Genomic DNA, 21,459 nt, shown 5'->3' with positions numbered 1-21,459 from the left:
CCCATGTGTTTTGTTAATGGGAAAAATAGTTTTCTGAGCTCAAAAGAAGAACTGTGGGAAGTTACCTGATTTAAAAGGTGCTGCTCCTCCGTGCATGCGGAGTAAGTGTGGCCACCTTGGTTCTTTCAGCCCATCATGTTCAGAGGTGAAGTCCGTCTGAATGTGGAAGAGAAGAAGACTCGCGCTGCCAGGGAAGGGGACCGTCGCGATAACCGTCTGCGGGGACCTGGGGGCCCTCGAGGTGGGCTGGGCGGCGGCATGAGAGGCCCTCCCCGCGGAGGAATGGTGCAGAAGCCGGGGTTTGGAGTAGGAAGGGGAATTGCTCCGAGGCAGTGAATTGCTTCCCACTCACCCTCGCCAAGCCTGTAACCCCAGCTCCTGCAGAATGGTGAATTCTTCAGCCATCCTTCGGTGTCTTGGAGTATGACCCCAGTCTGTTTATAAACTGCTTCAGTTTGTACAATTTTACTTTTTGTGTTAATGGTGTGTGCTCCCTCCCTTTCCCCTTCTCTTGGCCTTTCAGTCTTTTACTTCCCATTTTGTGGAACGATGTTTTAGGAGTAACGGATTTTTAAAGAAGAAGAAGAAAAAAGACTGAATTTCCTTGCTTACTTTGCATATATAGACTGGATTTTTTTTTTTTAAACAGCCATTTCCCCAAAGGAATGTGTCACTTATTACTGACATTTGGTATGTTTCATTCATTGGAATATTTCTTACTTATTTTTTACGTGTTTCAAAAGCCTGTGAAGTACAGGGTTTGATAAACATTTTGGAGATAGGAGAAATCCAAATTGTGTCTTCTTTGAGAGTCACGGCTACCTTCTGATGTGGAAAAATGGTCATACGGAAAATTTGAAAAACTTGATTCTCACTGATATGGTTAAAAACTGAATAAAAGGTGTTAATAGAACTTTTCTTTTGATATCGATCACAAAACAGTTCTAAAACCTGTTTTTACCATTAAAATTTAAATTGTAAGATAGGTTTTGAATGTCTAGAATGCAATTGATAGGTTTTTCCTGAACTGTTAGATTTTTTTGTAGAGTTTTTCATTTGTATTTGTTTAAAAAAAAAAAGAAAAGAAAAAAAAAAATACAAACCCCTAAATCTGAATAACAACCAGAGCAAAACTGTTGTGCCTTCTATTTATCTTTGATTCCACTCTTGGCAATTATTTAAAGAAAAATTAAAAAAAAAAAATCTAGATTTGTTTTTATGTTCAGAGAATGTGAGGAATTGTAGACTCCCTCTCTCTTCACCGTGTATGACTTCTGTTAACATTCATTACACCTTACCCTAAATTGAGTCTCAAACTGGAGAATGCCTTTGAGGACAGATGCTTCTGTAGAGGTTCTTTGACCTAAATAGCTGAGCATTTGTATTAGGTTTTATTTTGGTATCTAATCAGATTCCTAATCATAAAAAAGAGAAAGAATTGTGACTTTAATAGTGGACTTCACCAGTGTGCTCAAGTGTCTGCAGTTTCTTTTCTTTAAATCATAGTCATGTGGTAAATTTCCCATTTTGTTATGATTCTCTTATTGATGGGCATGCAGTGGGTGTTTCTTGAAATGGCCAATTTTTATTAAAATATTTCTGGAAGAAAATTTAATCTGGCAATATAGACTATAATAATACTCATTTTACAAAGTTATGTTATTTGTTGAGTGCTGTGTGTGAGGTGAGTGAAGGTTTTATTTACATGTGTGAAACAAGCCTTTGTGTGACAGCTTGCCATTACTAATCTAAGGGCAACCAGGTTGGTCGAATTTAACTTATTTTCTTATTAACAGTGTTCAACTTTAGAGCTGTCATTTGAGGATAGCATGTGAATAGAAATAGAAATTTTTTATTTTGCTGTTAGTAACTGTAGACTTGCTATGAAAGGATCACCTAAAACTAAATGATGTGTAACGTTACCAGTTTGGTCCCAGTACCTTAAATATGTAAATATTGGTAGCGTCTCCTTCACATAAAGAAAACTTAAGTCACACGGCTGTGTTTTGGGTCAGTTTAAGTAACTCGGTGACCACTTCATTTGGCCTAGGCCAGTGTTAATTAGAAGGATTTCAGTTTGTATCTCTGTAGCTTACATTAAGCTTGTGGTGAAGCGAGAAATGTTAGCCTGAACTGTGTGTGTGTGTGTGTGTGTGTGTGTGTGTGTGTGTGTGTTTTAATTCTAGTGATCAGACCCAGCTATTTCCTCAGTCATTTTTATTTTATATTTTGAGGCAGGCTCTTGCTAAGTGGCTTAGTTGCTCAGGCTGGGCTTGAACTTGATCTTCCTGCCTCAGCCTCCCAGAGTGCTGGGATTACATGGGTGCCACCACCGTCACTATACCCGGCTCTGGGTTACTTTTCAAAAAAAACTTCCAGGTCATAAATTATAGATAACCTAGAAATAATTTTTCTCAATTAAATACTCAGTTGACTTTTTTTCTCAGTTTATTTAAAAAAGAAATGTATCCTAATGAGAGGTTTAAGGGCACTAACAAGATGTGATGTTGGAAGTTTGAGATTCGGAGGGCCTGTGGGGTACAGCACCACTTCTGACATTCGCTGGGTGGGGCCAAACGAAGCCCTGCCCCCTTGGACACTGGACTCCTGTGGTCTGTGCTCCGTGGTCAAGTGGTACGGTGGGATGAGGGAGGTGACTGAAGGGAGGCTCATGGTCCTTACTGGGCCTCTGATAGTTAGGGAGTGTGAGTCTCTTAGGAATTACTGTAACATCTTCTCTAAGGAAATCTCCCTTCCTGTTATTTGTACCAAATTGCAAGTGTGCGTGCCTGTGTGTGTGGATGTTTAAATGTAGAGAGGTGTAGCAGTCTGCTGGACGCTCCTGTAACTCACTGCAGGGAATCACTGCGTCATCTCAGAAACTCATTTCCTCAGTAACTTCAAGTCCTTAGAATTGGTTTGGTTGTGTGGTTTTGAATAGCACTGGGCCTGAGAAATGGGATTTAACTTGATGGTCACTACTAAATCCTAGTACCCTTGTTTACATTGTTGCATATAGGGTAAGGAGGAGAGCTTAGGGGAGGGCTGCATGCACACAGCTGAGCGGTGGAGGCCAAGTGAGTTGGGTGACGTTTTCTGTAATCAACAAGGTCATCACATCGATGTTTTTAGATTTTACAGTGCAGATGTTCAAGGTGTTCATCTGTAGCATTGTAGTAGTTCTTTGCTACTGAGCTTAAGGCCCTTGACCCATGAGTATTTTAACTAGATAGCTTAGTTTGGTTCACTGGATCTCAGCCTTTTAAGACCTATTGAAAATAAATAGATCTTGGGGCCAGGGTTTTAGCTCAATGGTTTCACTACCTGCCTTGAAAGCGCAAGGTCCCAAGTTTGATCCCCGGTACCCAAAAAAAAGGAAAAAAAAAAAAGAAAATAAATAGATCTTGGCCTAAAATATTTTTGCTTTCAGTGTGAGGTTGACTCTGAGCCCTTGCTTAGGAGCAGTGAAAAGGATAATGCAAAAATAATTACCTTATTTAGGATAAGTCAGTTACTGCCACAGCATTAGTTTAGTTGCACTATAGAAAGCCATTCTCATGCCTACCTTGTGGATTGTATGACATTGTCCCTAAAATAACAGATGGAAGAAATGGCATCAGCACAGTTAAATGACCAGGCCTTGAAGTCATCCATATAGCAAGGAACAAATTGTCCTTCAGAATCATTGCTTTTTCTTCAGAAGCACAGTGTCTACCTTTTTACATTTGGATGACCTATGTAGTGTGTAAGCTCTTCCTTTTTTCCCCCCCTTCAGACCAGGTCTCTCTATATAGCACATGCTGGCTTCAGCCTCCTGCCTCTCCTGCCTCTCCTGCCTCAGCCAAGCGCTGGGATTACAAGTGTGCATCACTATGCCTGGCTTCAGTAGGATTCCTATAATAAAGTTACTGCTGAGAGACCTTAGTGTGGAAGATACTCAGAACAAGTTCAGCATTGCTGTTCTTTTCTTGAGAGCAAGTAAGGTTGTATTTCACTGTAGGTCTCTTTTGATGCTTGTAAAACCTGTGTGATAACAGTGATTTGTTCTTAAAATTGTTTTCTTGATCTGATGTCTGATGTACATTTAGTACAAATTTAAAATTTGGATGTGGGTGATTACGGTATTTTTATTATAACATAATTCAGGTGAGTTTAAAGTTATGTTTTATACTCAATAACTGCCATCCCCTGATACTTTTCTGTACAAACTTTCTTATTGGAAAAACCCTTGTAGAAATTAGTGATTTAGTGGAAAGGGTTGCACTTTATAGAAAGCAGTTAAAATAGAATCTCTGTCTATGAAGTTCAGATTTGTAGACTGTGGTCTATGCTGAGTGAATTAGTTCTTTAAGTAAATAGTTTCATTTGTCATATCTCCTGATTTTTTTTTTTGTGCTACTTAAAAGAATCTCTGCAGAATTGCATGCACGTGAAATAACTGTTGACTTTAGTTAGCAGTTTTTAACCTTATAAAGAAGGAATGTCAATATTTATTTGAATATGGGGTTTTAGCTGACTGCCAAATGTACCGAAAGTAGGCAGTGGACAGGGAACTTTGCACAGTGGTTTAGAATCATCTAGGCAATGTCTCGTGTGGGATTTTGGTAGGGGAGAGCTGCTGGTGCACCAATGGCCATGTGATATTAGATGACAACTAAGTTAAATAAAGAGTTCTGGTTTTAAGAAACCTTTGGGTTTCTTCAAAAAATGCCTTTGGGGTTTATATTTGTTCACTGTAATGTTGAGGTTATGGGACCATGGGTAGGTCGTGAACTCTTGATAATAAAGGAGAAATGGCAGCACATGAGAGAGAAACATTTCTTTTCCTATTCTTAGTGGATACGTTGCTCAGCGTAATGCTCATGATTTCATGATACAGTAGCCACAAAACATGGCCTGGGTGAGTAAACCTCACTAGAAGTCACTTAAACCCCTTATGTGGTTTCAGTTTTGATGGAATTGAGGTTCATTTTTCAAGGTTAATATGGCTTGTTTTGAAAACTTGGGACAGTCTTTTTCCTGTCCACTTTCTGACTTGAATTTTGTAGCTTTTTTTAAGGTCCCCGTGAGTAAGAATAATAGTGGGAAACGGTTCCAATGAAACTCCTTATAAGCCATATGATTTGGCCAGCTACAGAAATCCATACATGTTTAATACTTTGAAATACATCCCAGATTTGTAAGGGATGTGCTGCAGTGTGACTTAGGGGCTCCCCCGCCCCCCCAAAGTCAATTAAAAATGTTTGCCAAACATTCCTGATTGAAATACTTAAATAAGGAATTTTCAAGAAGCCACCTAATGTACAGGTGCAAATTCCCTTTGATGTGTGTTACCATTATGTATGACTAAAATGTACCAGTAAATGTTTTGCTATTAAAAAAAAAAGCACCACCTATGGGGCATTGCCTATATTTTTGATAGTAATTACAAGGATGATTATATCATGTTTAACATGGATAGAAACAATTTTAGCTAATGTTATAATTAAAGCTACTTTGGTTACTGGTTCTCTCCAAGCTTTGATGTCACCTGTTTGACTTTTGGATCTGTTTACCTTTTAAATTTTTGTTACAAAGATTGCATATACACTGATTCTGTCCTTTTTGATGGCGACATCACATCCAAGAAGCAAGAAGCAAGGACCCTTAACATTTGGTGCACATTAACTTGAGTAGCTATAGAAAATTTTAAAAATAAATTCATATATAGGTAGATGTTAACATGTTAAAAGATTGGAGGTAGAGGTAGAATTTAGCTGAGAAAATAGGAGTTTGTGATTTATATGGAAAAATTATATTTTTGAGAATCTGAGTATTTCCTTAAAGATTTCCTTCCCTTTCTGATTACCACAATGGATGGGAGAGACTCCTCGAACTTTTCAGTCATAGATTGCTAATGCTGGAAGGCATTAAGAGGTGGCTTGTGTAACACCTTCATTTTACAGGAGATAAATGAATGGCTCAGAGTCCCAGAACTGCACATAGAAGAAAGTTGGAGAATCTTCAGGGACCAGCAGGCTAGGTTCCCTGTAGAAGGCCAGAGCTGCTACAGATCAGGATGTGGGGAGAGAAGGGAAGGCATCACATTTTAATGTTTATCCAGTTCATTCTGTAATTGTTTTCTTTTTTCTTTTTTTGGTATTGGGGATTGAACTCAGGACCTGGTGCCTCCAAGGCAGGCACAGTGCCACTGAGCTAAGTCCTAGGCCCTTTAATTCTGTTTTCATACCCAGGTTTTCTCTGTGTTCTTAGGGCTGTCTTAATGCCCAGCTCTATCAGGGCTTGTTGTCTAAGGACATTAACTTGTGCTCCCCTCAGAAGGGTTTACTACTAGCTCTCAGAAGGCTATCGGGTATCCTGATGTTTAATAGCTGAAACTCAGCTGTAATCTCCTGAATCCTGCAGCATTTTGTGTTCTGTACATTGTGGTGCTTTTCCACCTTGTTATAACTGTAAGCTCCTAGGGGGCAGCAATTGGGTCTTAGACGTGTACCTTTTTTAGTGCCTGGCAGCGCCGTGTATGTATGCAGGTCCTAGTATTCCTTTCCAGGTGTTTCTCTTGATCTTCATGGAAATGATGCTCCAGCATGCTCAGCCACTGGTGGTCCCTCACCGAGTAGTGGTCCCTCACTGGTAGGCTGCCCTCACCGAGTCCATGGATTCAAGTGCCTTCCTTCTCTTCCTGAAGATATACTTGTGTCTATACCCTGCTTCCCAGTCTCTTCATCATCCACGTCATTATTTTTTTTCCCACGTCATTTTTTAAAAGATCGAGAAGAGCTGTTTTTACCTTAAGATTTGCAACAGGGATAGGGAATCCCTTTTGGGGAGTAATGTGTTCAGAACTTGAGCAAACTCATTCTTATCTACTTCCATCTTGTCCCTCCTGTTTGAGGTTCTGTCCTGACTTTCATAATTTAAGCTGTGTGTTCCTGGAGCACTTTATACCCTTCTCATAGCCTAGAGTTCGAATTATATTATCTGTTTCACTGCTTTGTTAGACTCATTTCTTGGAGAACAAGGACTGGGGGGGTTAGGCCCTGTATTTGTCGGAATATACTACTATCCTGGAGTCCCTCCATGGGAGCTGAGTTAAATAGTGAAGTTTTCTGTTTTCTCACATGGGGAGTATACCTGGAGGAGGTTTTGAGTTCAGTAAATCCTGGAGGCCCTATGACATTTCAGTGGAGGAAATCATTGGGACGTTTTAGGGAGTGGGCCAGAAGGGGACAGAGTCACTGGCTGTTCCTCAGTTCTTCCATCCCTGGCCTGGGTGATTAGCGTTTCTGTTGTATCTAGCATGTCCCGAGCACCTTGATGCAGAGTGATTTTCATAACCTTGTTGCTCCCACTGCTCTTTCAGTTCCTGATGTCACCCATGCAACTAGTGCAGTCGTCTGCTTCCCGTTTTGTCACTGCACTGTTTCCGGCGTCTTGTCATTTTACCTCAACAGGCTTTCACTTCTCTTTCCTCCTTACCTAATTTGAACAGCTTCTCAGCTTCACAGTACCTCTTACTCCAGCTTGTTTTCTACACTGTTAGATTCATCTCACTGGAAACGTATACCTACCTGATGGTGTAGCCCACTGTGTGTCTTATCCCCCCTAGTAGACTGTAAGCTCTTTATGGGCAGGATCTGTGTGTTAAACCCCCTTTGTTATCCCCCATAGCGCCTACCAATAAATATTTCTTGAATGAACAAGTGAATTCTCATTTCTCAACTTAAAAACTGGTCAAAATTGAGACTTTTTCAGGTTATACATAGGTTTCTTTCACATAGAAGGCTACATAGTAATGAGTTAACCACAGAAAATTTCAGAAAGTTTTAATTTTCTCCATTGGAATTTGCATGGATATGGGTGTGTGGATGGTTCAATAAATATACTTTTATATACATGTATCACAGAAATTTTACATTCCATCTTCAAACGGCAGAAATAGGTTTTTTTTACAAGCCAAAAAATAACTGCTATAACTTTTATGACTTCATGCAACAAGGAATAGTAGGGCAAAGGAAATTGGTTGTTCAAGGTTGAGTGTCCAGTAAGAAGTAAAAATGTTACATTAAGGAAGCGATTGCTTAACACGCTGCTTAAGGTGATAGCCAAACAAATCCTTAACTGCAGCATTAAGGCCATACCCAAGTTTATACATATGTACAAAGAAATTTCCATATAAAAGACATTTTCTTCTGGGAAAAGGATGAACTTTGTAATTCTAACCCAATTTACCAGGCAAGTTAATTAAGGTGCCCCCTGGCTACGACTTAGAAACCTATTCTTTGGCTAGCTGTCTGGAGTTGCTATGTTGGCTTGGGACTCTTCTGGTCTCCTGTGGAAGTAGGAATCACTAACCTCTTCTGTTACGGGTGGTCAGACATGCTGTAGCAAAGGGCAACCGTATTTCTTGCATCTCCCCAAAGTATTTGAAATCAACGGAATCATAACTTGTAGGTGTCTTAGCTGTGACGCTTGCCAGCCATCCTGGCATTCTGACCTGAATCATTACCCAGTATACCCTTCTGTTGTGTGGGGTTACAATGACTTCATGGGGGAGTATACTAATTTGAACCAAAGCCTTAGAGTTCAGGAAGCAGTGCCTAGCTGTTGGAAGTTACTGTCTTACCCTTTGTGTATCTTGACACGTTTTAAGTTGGCAGCTACCCTTTTTGGGAGAAAAGGGGAGAGGTGACGTGCAGTTGGAGAATCACCTGGGATTTGCCTTCTGCTGAAATATCAAACCAGTGAACTTTTAAGACAGGGTAATTTTGTGCAAATACCTAAGTGGTTGAAGTGGGGAACACATGAAGGGCAAGTCCTTTGGAGATGACTTCTGGTTATGCAGAAGTCATTTGCTTTGGCAAGGTTTGGGGGAGAGATTGCACACTGGTTGCAGAAACTGGCTCATCTTAGATTAGCAAATGCCCCCTGCATCGAAATGAAAAGTTCCTGAATCCAAGATAAAGGATGTAAATAATTCCCCCAGTGGCTGACTTTGAGCAATTTTGTACATTGTTAGAGCTCCCTTTGGAATGCTTTAGATCAACGTATTTTAATTTAACTTAAATTGATTTGGAAGCACTGTAGTTTGAGTGTGTACAAAATGAGCAGTCACAGCATTCCAGTCACAAACCACTCTTCCCTTCAGATGACACTGGTTGCCTGCACTGCGGTGATTGCATATGCTCTGGTTATAGTAACTTCAGCCAACGGCTCTGTCGTGATGTTGGGCCAGACAATGAGAATACCGTTGGTCAGTGCCAGGTGGCTTAAAAGTACTAAGAATGTTTGTGTTGGGTCACTTTGTGATTGACTGTGCCCATTTCAAGTTTGTAACAGCTGGCGACATCTGTTTTGTCCAGTTTTTCACGTAGAGACCACTGAAGTCCCTGGTCTGGTTTTTGAAAGTAGAATGAGGCTAACTTTAAAATACTTTTTAGAGAAAAATGCACTACGTTGTTTGTCTAATATGCACAAGAATCAACACAAAGTAGGCATTTTATCCAGTATACAAAGTAGCAGGATGGGGCCTTTGGAATTTAATTCACTTATCTCATTTTAACCTGTTGGTGTTGAAAATACTATATTGGCTTAAGTATTGACAGATCAAACCATTACAATACGAAGTAGTATGAATTTAAAATGCTCTGAAATGCCTCATGGCTTTTGCTTTGCCATCATTCAGGCTACACTGGCGTGCCGTGGATGATACACGTTAGATGAGGTAGAACATGTCTAAAGTGGAAAAGGTTGAGTTCACCAAACTGTTTACTTGATATGTAAGCACCACTCTTCTAAAAAATCTGGGCAATCTTATTTGCTAGGGTAGGAAATACCTTTCCCCAAAATATTCTAATTTTACTGAAGGAAGGTGACTTATGGGAGAAACTTCATACTTTTACCAGCAATGACTTGATAAAAGTCAGTTACACTTAAGTGCTTATTTTTTCTCTTCATATATATATGACATATAGAGAGATGCTGTGTAGGTTGGGAGAAGTAATTTTAGATTTTTTTTTAAAATCAGGGTTAAAGGACATGCTAGACTATACTTTTCCTCCAGGTCTGCTCTGTGTAACATTTTAATTAGATCAACAAAAGGTTGTCTACAGCCACACACCCTGAATGGGCCAGATCTCAGATCAACAAAAGGTAATGTTCGGCCCACAAGCTCCCTTTTAGGAAAACCTTCATTGTACTAAGTATGGACTTGATAAAAAAAGTAACAACACTAGGAATATCTTTCAGAATTAAGTAGAATAGTGAGCTTAGTGTCCACGACTACCATAGCCCGCCCCCTTTCTGTGCCTATTTGACACAAACTAAATCTATGTACTTGATGGGTTTAACTGATGGCCTTGAGGAAGTGAATCTCTAGTGGCTACCATGTATACTTTTGAGATAAAGGAAAAGGTAAGTTTTTCCAAAGTAAGTCCAGTGAGTCTGAACTGCATAGAGGTGTCTCCACCCTGCAATAGTTAGGAAAGGCCCAGAAAGAAGATCGAATGGGCTGCTGTGTTCATGAAGGAGCGCTCTTGACTTGCCTTTGAGCAGTGCCCTGATTATTCAAAGCACTGACCCTTTAGTCTTCATTTAAGCATGTTGTGTTGAATTCTAAATCTTTCTAAACATCTTCCAATCATTGTACTTCAGCTACATGTTTAATCACTATGCCTAGTATGTGCCCTTTATTTACCTCCATGTTTTGTTCATGCTGTCATTTCCTCCCAGAATTAATTCCCTGTTCCCAGCTGTCAGAAGTTACCTGTTCTTTAAGTTACTGCAGCATCCTACTTTCTGACCTCGCCATGGGCACTTCTTTCCTCTCACTTCCTGCATCCCATGTTAGTAGTTAGTTGGTAGTTATAATCCCCTCTGTATCGCGGGGAAAAGTTGTATCTTTTCAGATACCCTGCCTTCATGGTATAGTGACTTAAAGATTAAGTACATTGCAGGTGGAAGGATGACAGGTGTAAGGTGAAAAAAATGAGAAAAACTGGAAATGTTTTTATAATATTTCATATGATTAAATATATTTCAGCCCTGGCTATGACATGCACTAACTTTTGGGATATCCCTGCACCTGTTGTAACTCACATTGTGAAAGGGTAGGTTGCTTTCTCTACACTGACGTTTTGAAAGAATCATTCAGAGTCCCCTAGCAGTTACTTGGAGACACTGAACAGAGCTGGAGTCACTGGAGTCTGGGCTCACTTGACTGCTGTCACCTATCACTGCACAGGAGTGCTGTGCTGGCCCCCACAGGAGCTTGCACGAGGCCAGCGTCACTGCCGTCACTTTGGGCCTGTCTGGCTAAAGACCACATTTCTGGGTTCAGCTGACGTGAGGCCAAGTGGTGAAAAAGCACAGCAGCAGAGGCCTTGTCCCGTGATGTGGACTGCCAGTCTGTGCACATCAATTTGCTTAGCAGACAGTGACACCCAGAACAGGGCAGGGAGAAATGCAGGAACATCTGAAGTTTTAGGGGGTGGGCCATGGTGATCGGGAGGATTTTGTTCACATCTTTCCCCTGTAAGTCCATTTCTCCACTTTCTTCCTCGAGCGTGGATGGGAGTAAAGAGCCTTTAAAGACACACCTCCTGTAGGGAGCTATTCTACATAATTTTGGGGAAAAAATCATTTCACAAATTATGATTAGGGCTGTATGAGGGCTGGTTTTGCCTGCAGCCGGCTATGGCAAGCAGAAAGAACTCCATGTACCTCTGGTCACAGCTGAGGCCTCAATAGTCGGTGATGCTGTGATGCTCAAGGGCAACATTGTATCAGCTGAAGACATCCTGGTTCTTTGAGAAGTAGTAATACAAAAAGAAAGTTTCACCTGGGGAGGGACAAACTCCTTATCAGCTTAACTCATCCCAGCTACTGTTGTAAGTATGTTTTGCTCATTTTACCATCCTGATCATAAGCTCCAATCAACATAAGCTCCTGACTAAAATCCTCATCAGCATAAGATCCTCATTGTCATAGGTTTACCGCTTCCAAGTCATCTGATACTTCCTCCGATTATAAGATCCTTGTCAATTTAGGATCATCGCTGCCCTCTGAGTCATCTGATACTCCCCATGAACCCAATAAATAGTGCTCCCTTGTCTTCTGTCTAGAGCAGCACTGATCAGGCCCAAGACCCAGCCTTTTCGCTAAGTCTCACTTCCTGTTTTTATTCTCTAATTCGCCTTGCGTTGTCCTGGCTCACAGGAGACCAGGGCCCACAGCAGGGGTTCTGGTAACGTCCCCTTTCCTGTCCCCTATACCCTCCTTTCCTGGAACGTTGGTTAGGCCACCGCTTTCAGTGCTGTTTCACTGGTATTGTGTACGAAGAGAAAAGTCCCTTTTTACTTGAACACCTACTTGGCAGAAGTGGCTAGGACACTGCCCACCAGGAGTTAAGCTAAAGGTGAGTGAGACCACAGTTATATCCAAATAGTAAGCTGCTGCTATGGAAAGTAATTTGTTGTTTAGAATTTGAGCTTGAATGACCTGTTCTCCGAGAACCCTGGGTTGTCCCTGTGAGACTCGACTTGCTCCCTCTGAACTCGGTCTCTGCCTCCCTCTCTTGTTCCCACATCTTCCCCCCCGTCAGTGCTGATAGCCCTCACATCTCGCTTCACTGTCTCACGTTCTGTACTAGGGACAGCACTCCTCTTCAGGTCCTGTGCCCAGCAGGATTTGTAGTAGGGTCTTTATCTTCAGTGAATGGCTACAGGGATTCTAGACTTGGAGAAGGCTTCCAGAGAAGGTCTAATCTCCACCTGACTCCAGCCAAATCCAAGCCTTTCCAGGCACAGTTATCTTTTGCGTGGTAACACAGGAGACAGGTGTTCTCAGGACCCTCCAGATGCTATCTAGTCCCACCTGCCTGGTTCTTACTCCTGACTCTTCTGTTTCACAATTTATAGCCAGAAAGTGGCCCAATATCAACTTCAAATCTTTTGAGCATCACAGACTGGATTAGTAGGTTTTTAACCTTTTTTTTTTTTTTTTAAATCCTAGTTTTTATTTTTTATTTTGTTTGTTTTGTGGTACTGGGGATCGAACTTGGGACCTTGCACTTGCGAGGCAGGCACCGGAACCACTGAGCTAAATCCCTGGCCCCTCCAGCCCCAGTTTTTATCCTTGATTAGATACTCACAACAACTTGGGAAGATGGGGCTTTCATAGATGGGTGACTAAGACCACAGAGGGTGAAATAATTCATTGAAGGTTAAAAGGACATAGATGAAATAAGGTCATTATGCCAGCTTTTTAAAACTCAGCTCCCCAGTGTCTAGAATGATGCCCAATTTTGTTGGCAAGGCTTTGACTTGAACTTGTTACCACAAACTTTCTGAGCCAGTGTTTGCTCATTTATAAAACGGACAGTGAGGTCAGGGCCATTGGGGTTGAATTACACAGAGTGCCGTACAGTTGCTGCTCAGTACCAGCGTGACCGTGGAGTCCAGGGGTTGGTTATTCACTCTGCCACCAGCCTCCTTGTGGTGACAGCCACTCTGTTTGCAGAGCTTAATGTGCCTTCTGCTTGGCTGATCCTCCCATGACATCCATGGGAAAAGGGGTGTCAGTTTGATAAGTTGAACGAGGGCTAGGATTTAGGTTTTAGTACGTGCACCAGGTCTGAGGCAAGCACAGAGCAATTCAGCAGCGAGGAAATGTCACCCAGCTGGCCACTCTGAAAGGCAGGTGGGTTAGGGAGGAGGCCTGGATCCTGGAAGAAAGCTCTGATGAGCTCTTCAGGGAGGGAGAGGGGATTTGAACCTCAGAGAGAGGTAACAGAAGAAAGCTTTACAGTTCACACTACTCATGTCATAGGGAGTGACACACAACACACCTGTGACGTGGGTAGCATCCCCGGAGGAAGCGGCAGAAGTGCTAAGTCCTGCACAGGGCAGTGTGCCTATAAGCAGCCACATCGTAGCCTGCAAGTGGGAAGCTACCATCCTTTCCACCGCCTTAGAAAACCTGCAGATGGGTTTGGAGAAAGGAAAGTGGAGAGCTTAGGATCAAGGGCGGGAGCTCTCAGAGTCTGGCGGAAGTCCTCTGGTTTTTTTCTGCAGCTAAAAGAAACTGGAGTAGACTAGAAAAGATTCTCTAGATCAACTAAGTCTACACTATTGTTTACAGAAAGGAAGATATGGAAGTTTTACTGTGACTGCCTCCATAGCTACCTCCTAGATTATCCAGTTGCACTTCACTGCTTTATCACACACCTACCCATCCTGAAGGCATTTAATATCAGTTATCTGAATCTTTCAAGGGTCAAGAAGGAAGTAGCTCTATGGGAATGGGGGACGGGGTGGTTTCAAATAGGATTTCGATTTTATCCACTTATGAGAGGTTGAAAATGATCTTTTAATTCATTTTAAACATGAGAATGAAAAAAATGTTTCAACCTGCAATATTCTCATTAATTCCAGGGCCAGATGAAGGAAGAATGAAGACCATTTATCCTATTGTCCCAGTATAAACATGTGAAGAGATCCCACTGATGCAGAGCACACAGGCGTCCCTATGGGACAGGCAGGAAGAGTGCTGTCTGGGAGCAATGTTTGTCACAGCTCTGGGAAAGTGGAAGCACGTGCAGAAGCATCATTCCCAGGGTGGGCTTCTGGCTGGGGTGATGGAGGGAGCTGGCTCACCTCCAACCACCTCGGTTACCATGTTTCTTCTCTGCAGGAGCGTAGCTTCACTGATGGTGTGGATGCAGACAATTGTCCCAGGGATACGGGGTGGCGGGGGGCTCGCTTTTTCTGGTACTGCGGCTTGACTAACAGGAATGGACACGCAGGGGCATTCATGGATACAAGATTCTTACATCTTGCCGGAAGCTTCCTGTTAGGGTGACACTGGGGGGTGGGGATGGGGGACCAGGCAGGGAGAGGACTGGGCTCATCCTAGTTATTTCCCGAGGGATATTTCCCAAGTTCTGCCAGATACGTTTCTCTGATTCTCCCAGGGCCTCTGGATTCAAACAACCACAGTGGGATATGGGTCACAGCCTTTGTAGGACGTGCATGCTGAAATACGAGGCCGAAAGGTGGTCCTGAGGTGTGATGGGATTCTCAGGGGAGAAGTGCGTCTTAGAGGCAGGTCTACCAGTGCTGCAAAATACCTCAGCTTTCATGGAAAAAGATTAAGACTGACGTGGGAGGGCCAGGACTCACTCTCCTCTTTTTAAAATCTGATTCCTTCCCTAGGGATGGGGCTCCAAGCCCAGGAGTAAAATGAAGAATGAGAAAACCTTTTAGAACACAATGTGTACCCTGCTTTCTTATCTTCAACATATCAAACTACCCAGAGTTTGGCTTTGAGAGATCTCTTGCAAGTCCCTCCTTAGGAGAGGAGCCAGCCAAGAGAACCGCTCACCTGTACCGTATTTGCACCCTGAGCTTGAAGTGGTGTCAGAACAGGGATCTTCTGCCTCCTACTGACCTGTCTGCTTCACAAGGCAGGTGTATTTAAATAGGGTACTGGGTTTCCATGGTATAGCTGCGTAAGGAAACAATTGGACCTGAAAAGCTGTAGGACACTAACGAGGTACCACCAGGAGCTATGGAGTGGGCTAGTTGTGGGAACCAGAGGCCAGCCATGCTTGGAGTCTACAAACAGCAACAGACGCCTTTCTTGCCCAGTTCGTTACCTGGTACGTATCTGTATGCAGCTGGCTAATGGCCTTATATAGAACATAACTTTTATCACTATGTCCTCGAAAGGGTATATTTTTGGCTCACCATTCTGCATGCTCTGACTTCTCTATCCCGTGTTCCAATGGAAATTTCCCACAGGAATGAACCTTCAAAACACATAGGGAAAGAGGAGTAAGAGAAATCACAGCCTTGAGGCAAAGCAGACAGCAGCTATGAGGTCTGTTCTAGTCTCCTCCTACCTCCCTCAGAAATAAATGAGCATCTTTGGGCAGAGTTCGGTTTCACAAAATAAGATGCGCACACTGATGAAATGGGAAATGCCGACGGAGGAGGCCATGAGAGAAGCAGGGGGAAAGCAAAATAGGGAGAAGCAATGGCTGTGATGTTTCCTGGAGAGGTATTAATGATCCTAAGAACACTGGGCAAATAATCTCTACTTTGCAACTCATTTTGCTGTTCCAAAGAATGATAAAGCACCTTAACCTTTGGTTTAAATAACCACACAAGTCCATCAAGACAGCACAGAGTAACACCCATGTATGATCGAACCTACCCTGACACAGCTGTCTCCACAGCTTGAGCTTCCTTAGGAAGCAGTGGGATAATACATGGGCAAAGGGGAAGTGTTAGTATTTAGCGTGAGTCTTGTATGGGCCCTCAGGGGTCTAAGTTGCTCAGGCCTGGGAGGGGTGTGCAGGGTACCATGTCCATCACGACATTCTGGGGTCCTCAGCTGAGACAGTGAGACAAAAGTCACTGCTTTCATTCTCAACATCGGGCTACATAGGGGTGGGTGTCGTTTCTGGATTTTCACAATGTTCTTTATTTCTACAGCTATGTCATCCTACATGTTCTCTCTATCCACGGGGATTTCAAGGTACATTGAGACCAAAGCCTTGCCAACATATATGCTTTTCCTTACACAGATACAAGTCATTCTCAGTAGCAAGCTAACTTGATTAAAACAAAGCATATTTCTTTATTCCTCCCTTTGATCAGAGGCTCTTATTTCTGGCTCTGTAGAACTGCAGGAAAATAGGAAGGTTCTTAATTCAAATTTCTTTGATGGCCTTTGTGGAAGAAAAGAAGTTATATTATACTTTAAGAATACGTTCCCTGCTTGTCCGATTAGGGAAATATTGGTCGGGCTGGTTAGTGAACTAAAGATGCTGTACGTCGGGGTAGAGGTCCACTCACCCTTCCTCAACAGACCTCTCCCGCCCCACAGAGCCCCTTAGCTACTCAGGAAACCCAGCCCACAGACATGCCCCAGTCTTGCCTGGCCCTTCACGGCTGGGGGGAGCATGGGTAGCGTGTGCAGTGCCTGCTGTGTAAGCAGGAGAGCTCCCAGAGAGCTGTCCACTGCCCTGGACTGGGCTTCCAACCACACTGGGAAAGATCTGGCTGCAAACTCAGATCCTGACCCCGGTCCTTAAGCTAATACAGACTGCACCACCACCAGGCCAAGCCCTCTGCTTGCCAGCTTCCTCTCCGAAGGGTGCAGGTGCTGCAGACACAGGGATAACCCACTTCAGTTTCAGTGTGTCCCAGTGAAGGAAGGAATCTCACTTTAACAAAAGCCTATTAGCAGTGACGTACCAGGTCGGATCGGCTGGAGCACCAGCCTGCTCGACACAATCCAATATCCTGCACCCTCATAAAACACCACGCCTTTTTAAATGATGCTCATACAGATACATACATTGGAGGACAGGAGCTATCTCTTATAGTTGCTTTTCTCTCAAGTATGAAAAAAACGGTCTATAAAAATATTGGTCAGCTTCTGGAAGGGACTCATTTCCTATTTACTGACAACTTGGAAAAAGATATAATTTAGGCCAAATGATTAACCCTCCTGTATCTTTCTAGACTGAAACAGAAAATAGAATTAAATCCAAGATATTACACGTAAGCCAGGCATGGTAGTGGATGCCTGCAGTCCCAGCACTCGAGAGGCTGAGACAGGAGGAGCACTATGAGTTTGAGGCCAGGCTGAACTGCACAGCAAGACCCTGCCTCAAAACAAACAAACAAACAATTATATATACACACACATACATACTGACAGACATTTTTTTCTTTCTGTTCACACCTACCCATCTTTATTCTCTATAAAGCCTTAGCCAAGAATGGGCTCTTGGTTGTTTGAAAGGGCCAGAGGGTGGTAGAGCTGAGCCATTTATTGTGGCTGCTTTTGAAACAGGCGAGACACATTGTAAAGAAACAGGTGAGAAGTCATTGGTATTACTATCTGGCTCCTGGGAGAAGCTGCAGTTTTGGAGCTGGGTGACATCACCAATTCCTCTACACATAAATGCCAGCCATACATGTCAAAGGTCTCAAAACACTGAACCCATGATTGCACCCACATTAGCTCTTCACCCTGTGTCTGTAATCCCCATGCATAGTATCTCTGGGGCTCAAACTGAACAGAAGTTAGGAAAGTATGGCCCTGTTCATGGGAGCCATCTAACAATTTTGATCTAAATTAATCTGGTTTGATTTTCTATAATGATGAAATTCTTGTAATTTATTGCTAAGTCCTTACTGCATTACCCGTCGATGGTAGTGTCTTCTCCTTGAGCACGCTTCCATTCCCAAGGTATTTTTGATGTCATAATGATTGCTAAACTTTCCTCACTACTCTTCAGCTTTGATAAAGTGGTATAAAAGGAAAACAGAATTTGCAAGTTTTCCAAAGAAGAAAGAAAACAAAAATTGTGCAGGTTCAGCTACTCTGTGCACACATATTACGTCCATGTATCCATGTGGAAGGGGAAGATCGAAGTGACGTTCACTTTTTAGTGGTGTGAAGGCATTTCCTTCCTCTAGGCCAGATTAAGCTCAGATTCCTGCAGCAGCTAGAGGAGGCTGGGACGGAGTTTTTCCTAGCACTTTCCTCACTGTGTAGCCAAAGAACTAAAGCTTAATACTAGAGACTTCAGTGTCTCAAAGAGATGATCCACCACTAGTTGGATGCCACTGCCTTGCCCGGTGGTCCCCAGCGGGCCCCAGGTTAAATATGGTGGCATGGCAGCAGAAGTCCAGGGCTCCGGAATATGGCCCAGTGAGTTCTGTCTCAGGAGGACTCCACATGCTGCCTGTATGCAAGTCAGTGTGGAGTCTGCGGATGTTTTTGTTTGAGTGCATGTGGAATGCCTTAGAACAGTGGGTATTTTTTTTAGTCTCTGATAGAGATCGACTGCCTTTGTTGTTTGATTCACCTAAACTTTAGACATTCTGAATTTAGACCAGTAATGATGAAGGTAGGGAAAAGGGATATATTAACTTTTGATTAAAAATAATTTTTACCTAAATAAGTGAGTAAAGTGCTAGTGAAAGGGACTAGTGGCCTCTCCAAAGATTCCAGAACCACTTAAGAGTCAAAGTTTCTTCTCTCCCTTAAAGTGAATGTAGTGCTCGTGAAATGTGCTTATAGCAGTTCTATGACTAATGGTCCAATCCTGAATTGGTAGTAGTTGTTCAAGTCTTTCTTTCTTTCTTTTTTTTGGTGCCGGGAATCGAACTCGGGACTTTGCGCTTGTGAGGCAGGCAGCGGCACCACTGAGCTAAATCCCCGGCCCTCGTCTTTCTTTTTAACTTTTCCTCCTGTGGACACATATTTGTAGTGTGAAAAAGGGTAGTTTTGCATGAGGGGCTTCTACCTATTTGGCTTTCATTGCTCAAGATTTCTCAGAACAAAGGGACTCTGCCTGCATATCCCACTTCATCCCAAACTGGGATACAGTTCACTTTTTTGGTCTATGCAGACCAAGAGAAAGGAAGGCAAGGAGTAGTAAACAAGGAAGCCTCAAAGCCCAGTTCTGTTCTGGATGCACAGTGCATTTTCTTTGCCTCAAGTCACTTGGGCTTTTTGCTTTCTTTAGGACCTGCATGGGCTCTGGCCATTGTGCCTTGGGCACGGGGAAAAAACTCCCCAGGCAAAGGTGTGCGAGGGAGCAGTTATGCTTCGGGGTCCCATTTCTTCTACCACTCCTCCTCATCCTGCCCTAAGCTAGGGATGCCCCAGTGACACAAGCGAACCCTCCAGTCTCGGTGCACACTGATTGTCGGCTGTCCTTCACATTCAGGCCATGACTTTGATCCGAAGCCAAGACACTAAAGTGCAAAGAAGGAAACGGAACCCCAGTGTTCCGGCCATGTGGCAGCACGGGGAAAATGCTGCCCACGCCGCAGGCTCAGCAGCTGACGGAGGACCTTGGCCTGGCTCTGACCATCCGTGTCCATCCGCAGCACCCTGCTCCCCAGACCCAATTCATCTGCAGCCCCTCGCCTTTCCTCTCTCCAGTGCCCGCTACCCTGGGATACTTCTGGCACTTCAGAATCAAAGGAAAGAGAAATACTACCTTTCCCAAATGTTAAAGCTAAACAGAGCACCTAAAAGAAAAAAAATAGACTTATAAAAATAGAATGGGGTCATCCCTCACACGTCTCGCATTATCTGTGGTATATGAAATGTCAGAATATAACGAACACTTTCTAAACAGGACCATCTCTTCCCACCCATATACGCCTGCCCTGCAGCAGCTCGGACACTCCCCTGTCACCTCTCAAAACTTCGCACTGTAGAAGCACTAGAAGAGAAACCGATTCGTCTCCCTGGCCCTCCTTTCTCCAACATGCACCTGCTTGCAATTCCGAAGGGACTCTCCAAAAAATAGACATTTGAAAAAAGTACTCCTGTCTACACTCAGTCTGTCCGCATGCCATTTCTTTTCTTTTTTTTTTTTTTGGTACCGGGGATTGAACTCAGGTCCTTGCCCTTGCGCAGCAGGTGGCGAAACCACTGAGCTAAATCCCCGGCCCCGCATATTTCTTGAGATTATTACTTTTTTAACCGTAAAAAAGATTGCATATTGGCAATATAATGAGAAAGCCATGGCGGCCGTTCCTGGGTCGTGGTGAAGGGCTCGTGTTGGAACACAGTAGCGACAAGACTCACAGAGGGACACGTGTGACCCTGGCCTTGAGACCCGGGGCCTGAGGTCAGGCTGACTGACTGGATGCTCATCCCCGGGGCCCCTGGAATGTCCCATCCCTGTCGCCACTCGCGTCCTCTGTCTCTCCACCTCTCCCCCTGTGCACGCTGGAAGCAGAGGCAGGATGGCTTTTTGGCGCGTGTCCACCCGGCCGGGTGAGGGGGTGAGGGGGTGAGGACAGGGGTGGGGTGGGCGAGTGAAGGGGGCCACACTCGGGAGCAAGCTTATTTGTGACTTTCCACTCTGGGAAAAACTGTCCGTCACTTGTGTGACTTGAAAGATTTAAGCAGTTACTAGGCTGATAGGTTAAGGAACAGATCTGTTTGTTCTGGTGGCTTTGCATTAATATTAAGCATGAATATATATCATATATTACACTGCTTTCCTCCTGCTCTGGGGCAGACTGCGCCTTCCTTCCCGGCAGGAGAACCGCAGAGCCGCGGTCCCCACTGCGCACCCCACCTTCGCCCGGCCGCCGGTCACTGGTTGTGGACGTCCTCCCTGCGCACGATCTTGTAGATGATCCAGTAGAACATGTTGAAGATGAGGAAGGCCATGGGGAAGCCGATGCGGGAGACCTTGTCGATCTTCTTGGCCCTCTGGATGAAGAGCTTGCGCATCTCCTCGGGCGACTTGGAGGGCGCGGCCGGCGGGTTGGCGGCGGTGCTGTTGCCGGCGCCCTTGGCCGCGGCCAGCCCGTCCTTGGCCTGCAGGCAGGCGGGGCCCATGCCGTAGGCCGAGAAGTTGAAGCGGCCCTCGCCGGCCTCGTCCTCCTGGAACAGAGTCAGCATGGGGCT

General features: G+C 43.8%; 2 protein-coding genes across 4 annotated transcripts in view; one reads left to right on the top strand and one right to left on the bottom strand.

Moving 5' to 3' along the window:
• The window catches only part of G3bp1 (G3BP stress granule assembly factor 1), a 26,056-nt gene extending 25,143 nt beyond the window's left edge, over positions 1-913 (top strand). For both annotated transcript variants that reach the window (XM_004836545.4, XM_021240942.2), the window contains one exon: positions 130-913. In XM_004836545.4, coding sequence (XP_004836602.1) covers positions 130-336 — 207 coding nt within the window. In that variant the 3' untranslated portion in view covers positions 337-913. The remainder of the gene's footprint in view (positions 1-129) is intronic.
• Positions 130-21,459, bottom strand: part of Glra1 (glycine receptor alpha 1) — a 101,254-nt gene continuing 79,924 nt past the window's right edge. Inside the window, exon 9 of one of the 2 annotated variants that reach the window (XM_013078811.3) lies at positions 130-21,459. In XM_013078811.3, coding sequence (XP_012934265.1) covers positions 21,142-21,459 — 318 coding nt within the window. In that variant the 3' untranslated portion in view covers positions 130-21,141. The other variant, XM_004836543.4, reaches the window with a different exon arrangement.

This window comes from Heterocephalus glaber, unplaced genomic scaffold, assembly GCF_053883595.1.
Source record: "Heterocephalus glaber isolate CG9 unplaced genomic scaffold, H.glaber_assembly_v1.0 deba00001606, whole genome shotgun sequence".
NCBI lineage: Eukaryota > Metazoa > Chordata > Mammalia > Rodentia > Bathyergidae > Heterocephalus > Heterocephalus glaber.
This window is presented reverse-complemented; position numbering and strand designations above follow the sequence as displayed.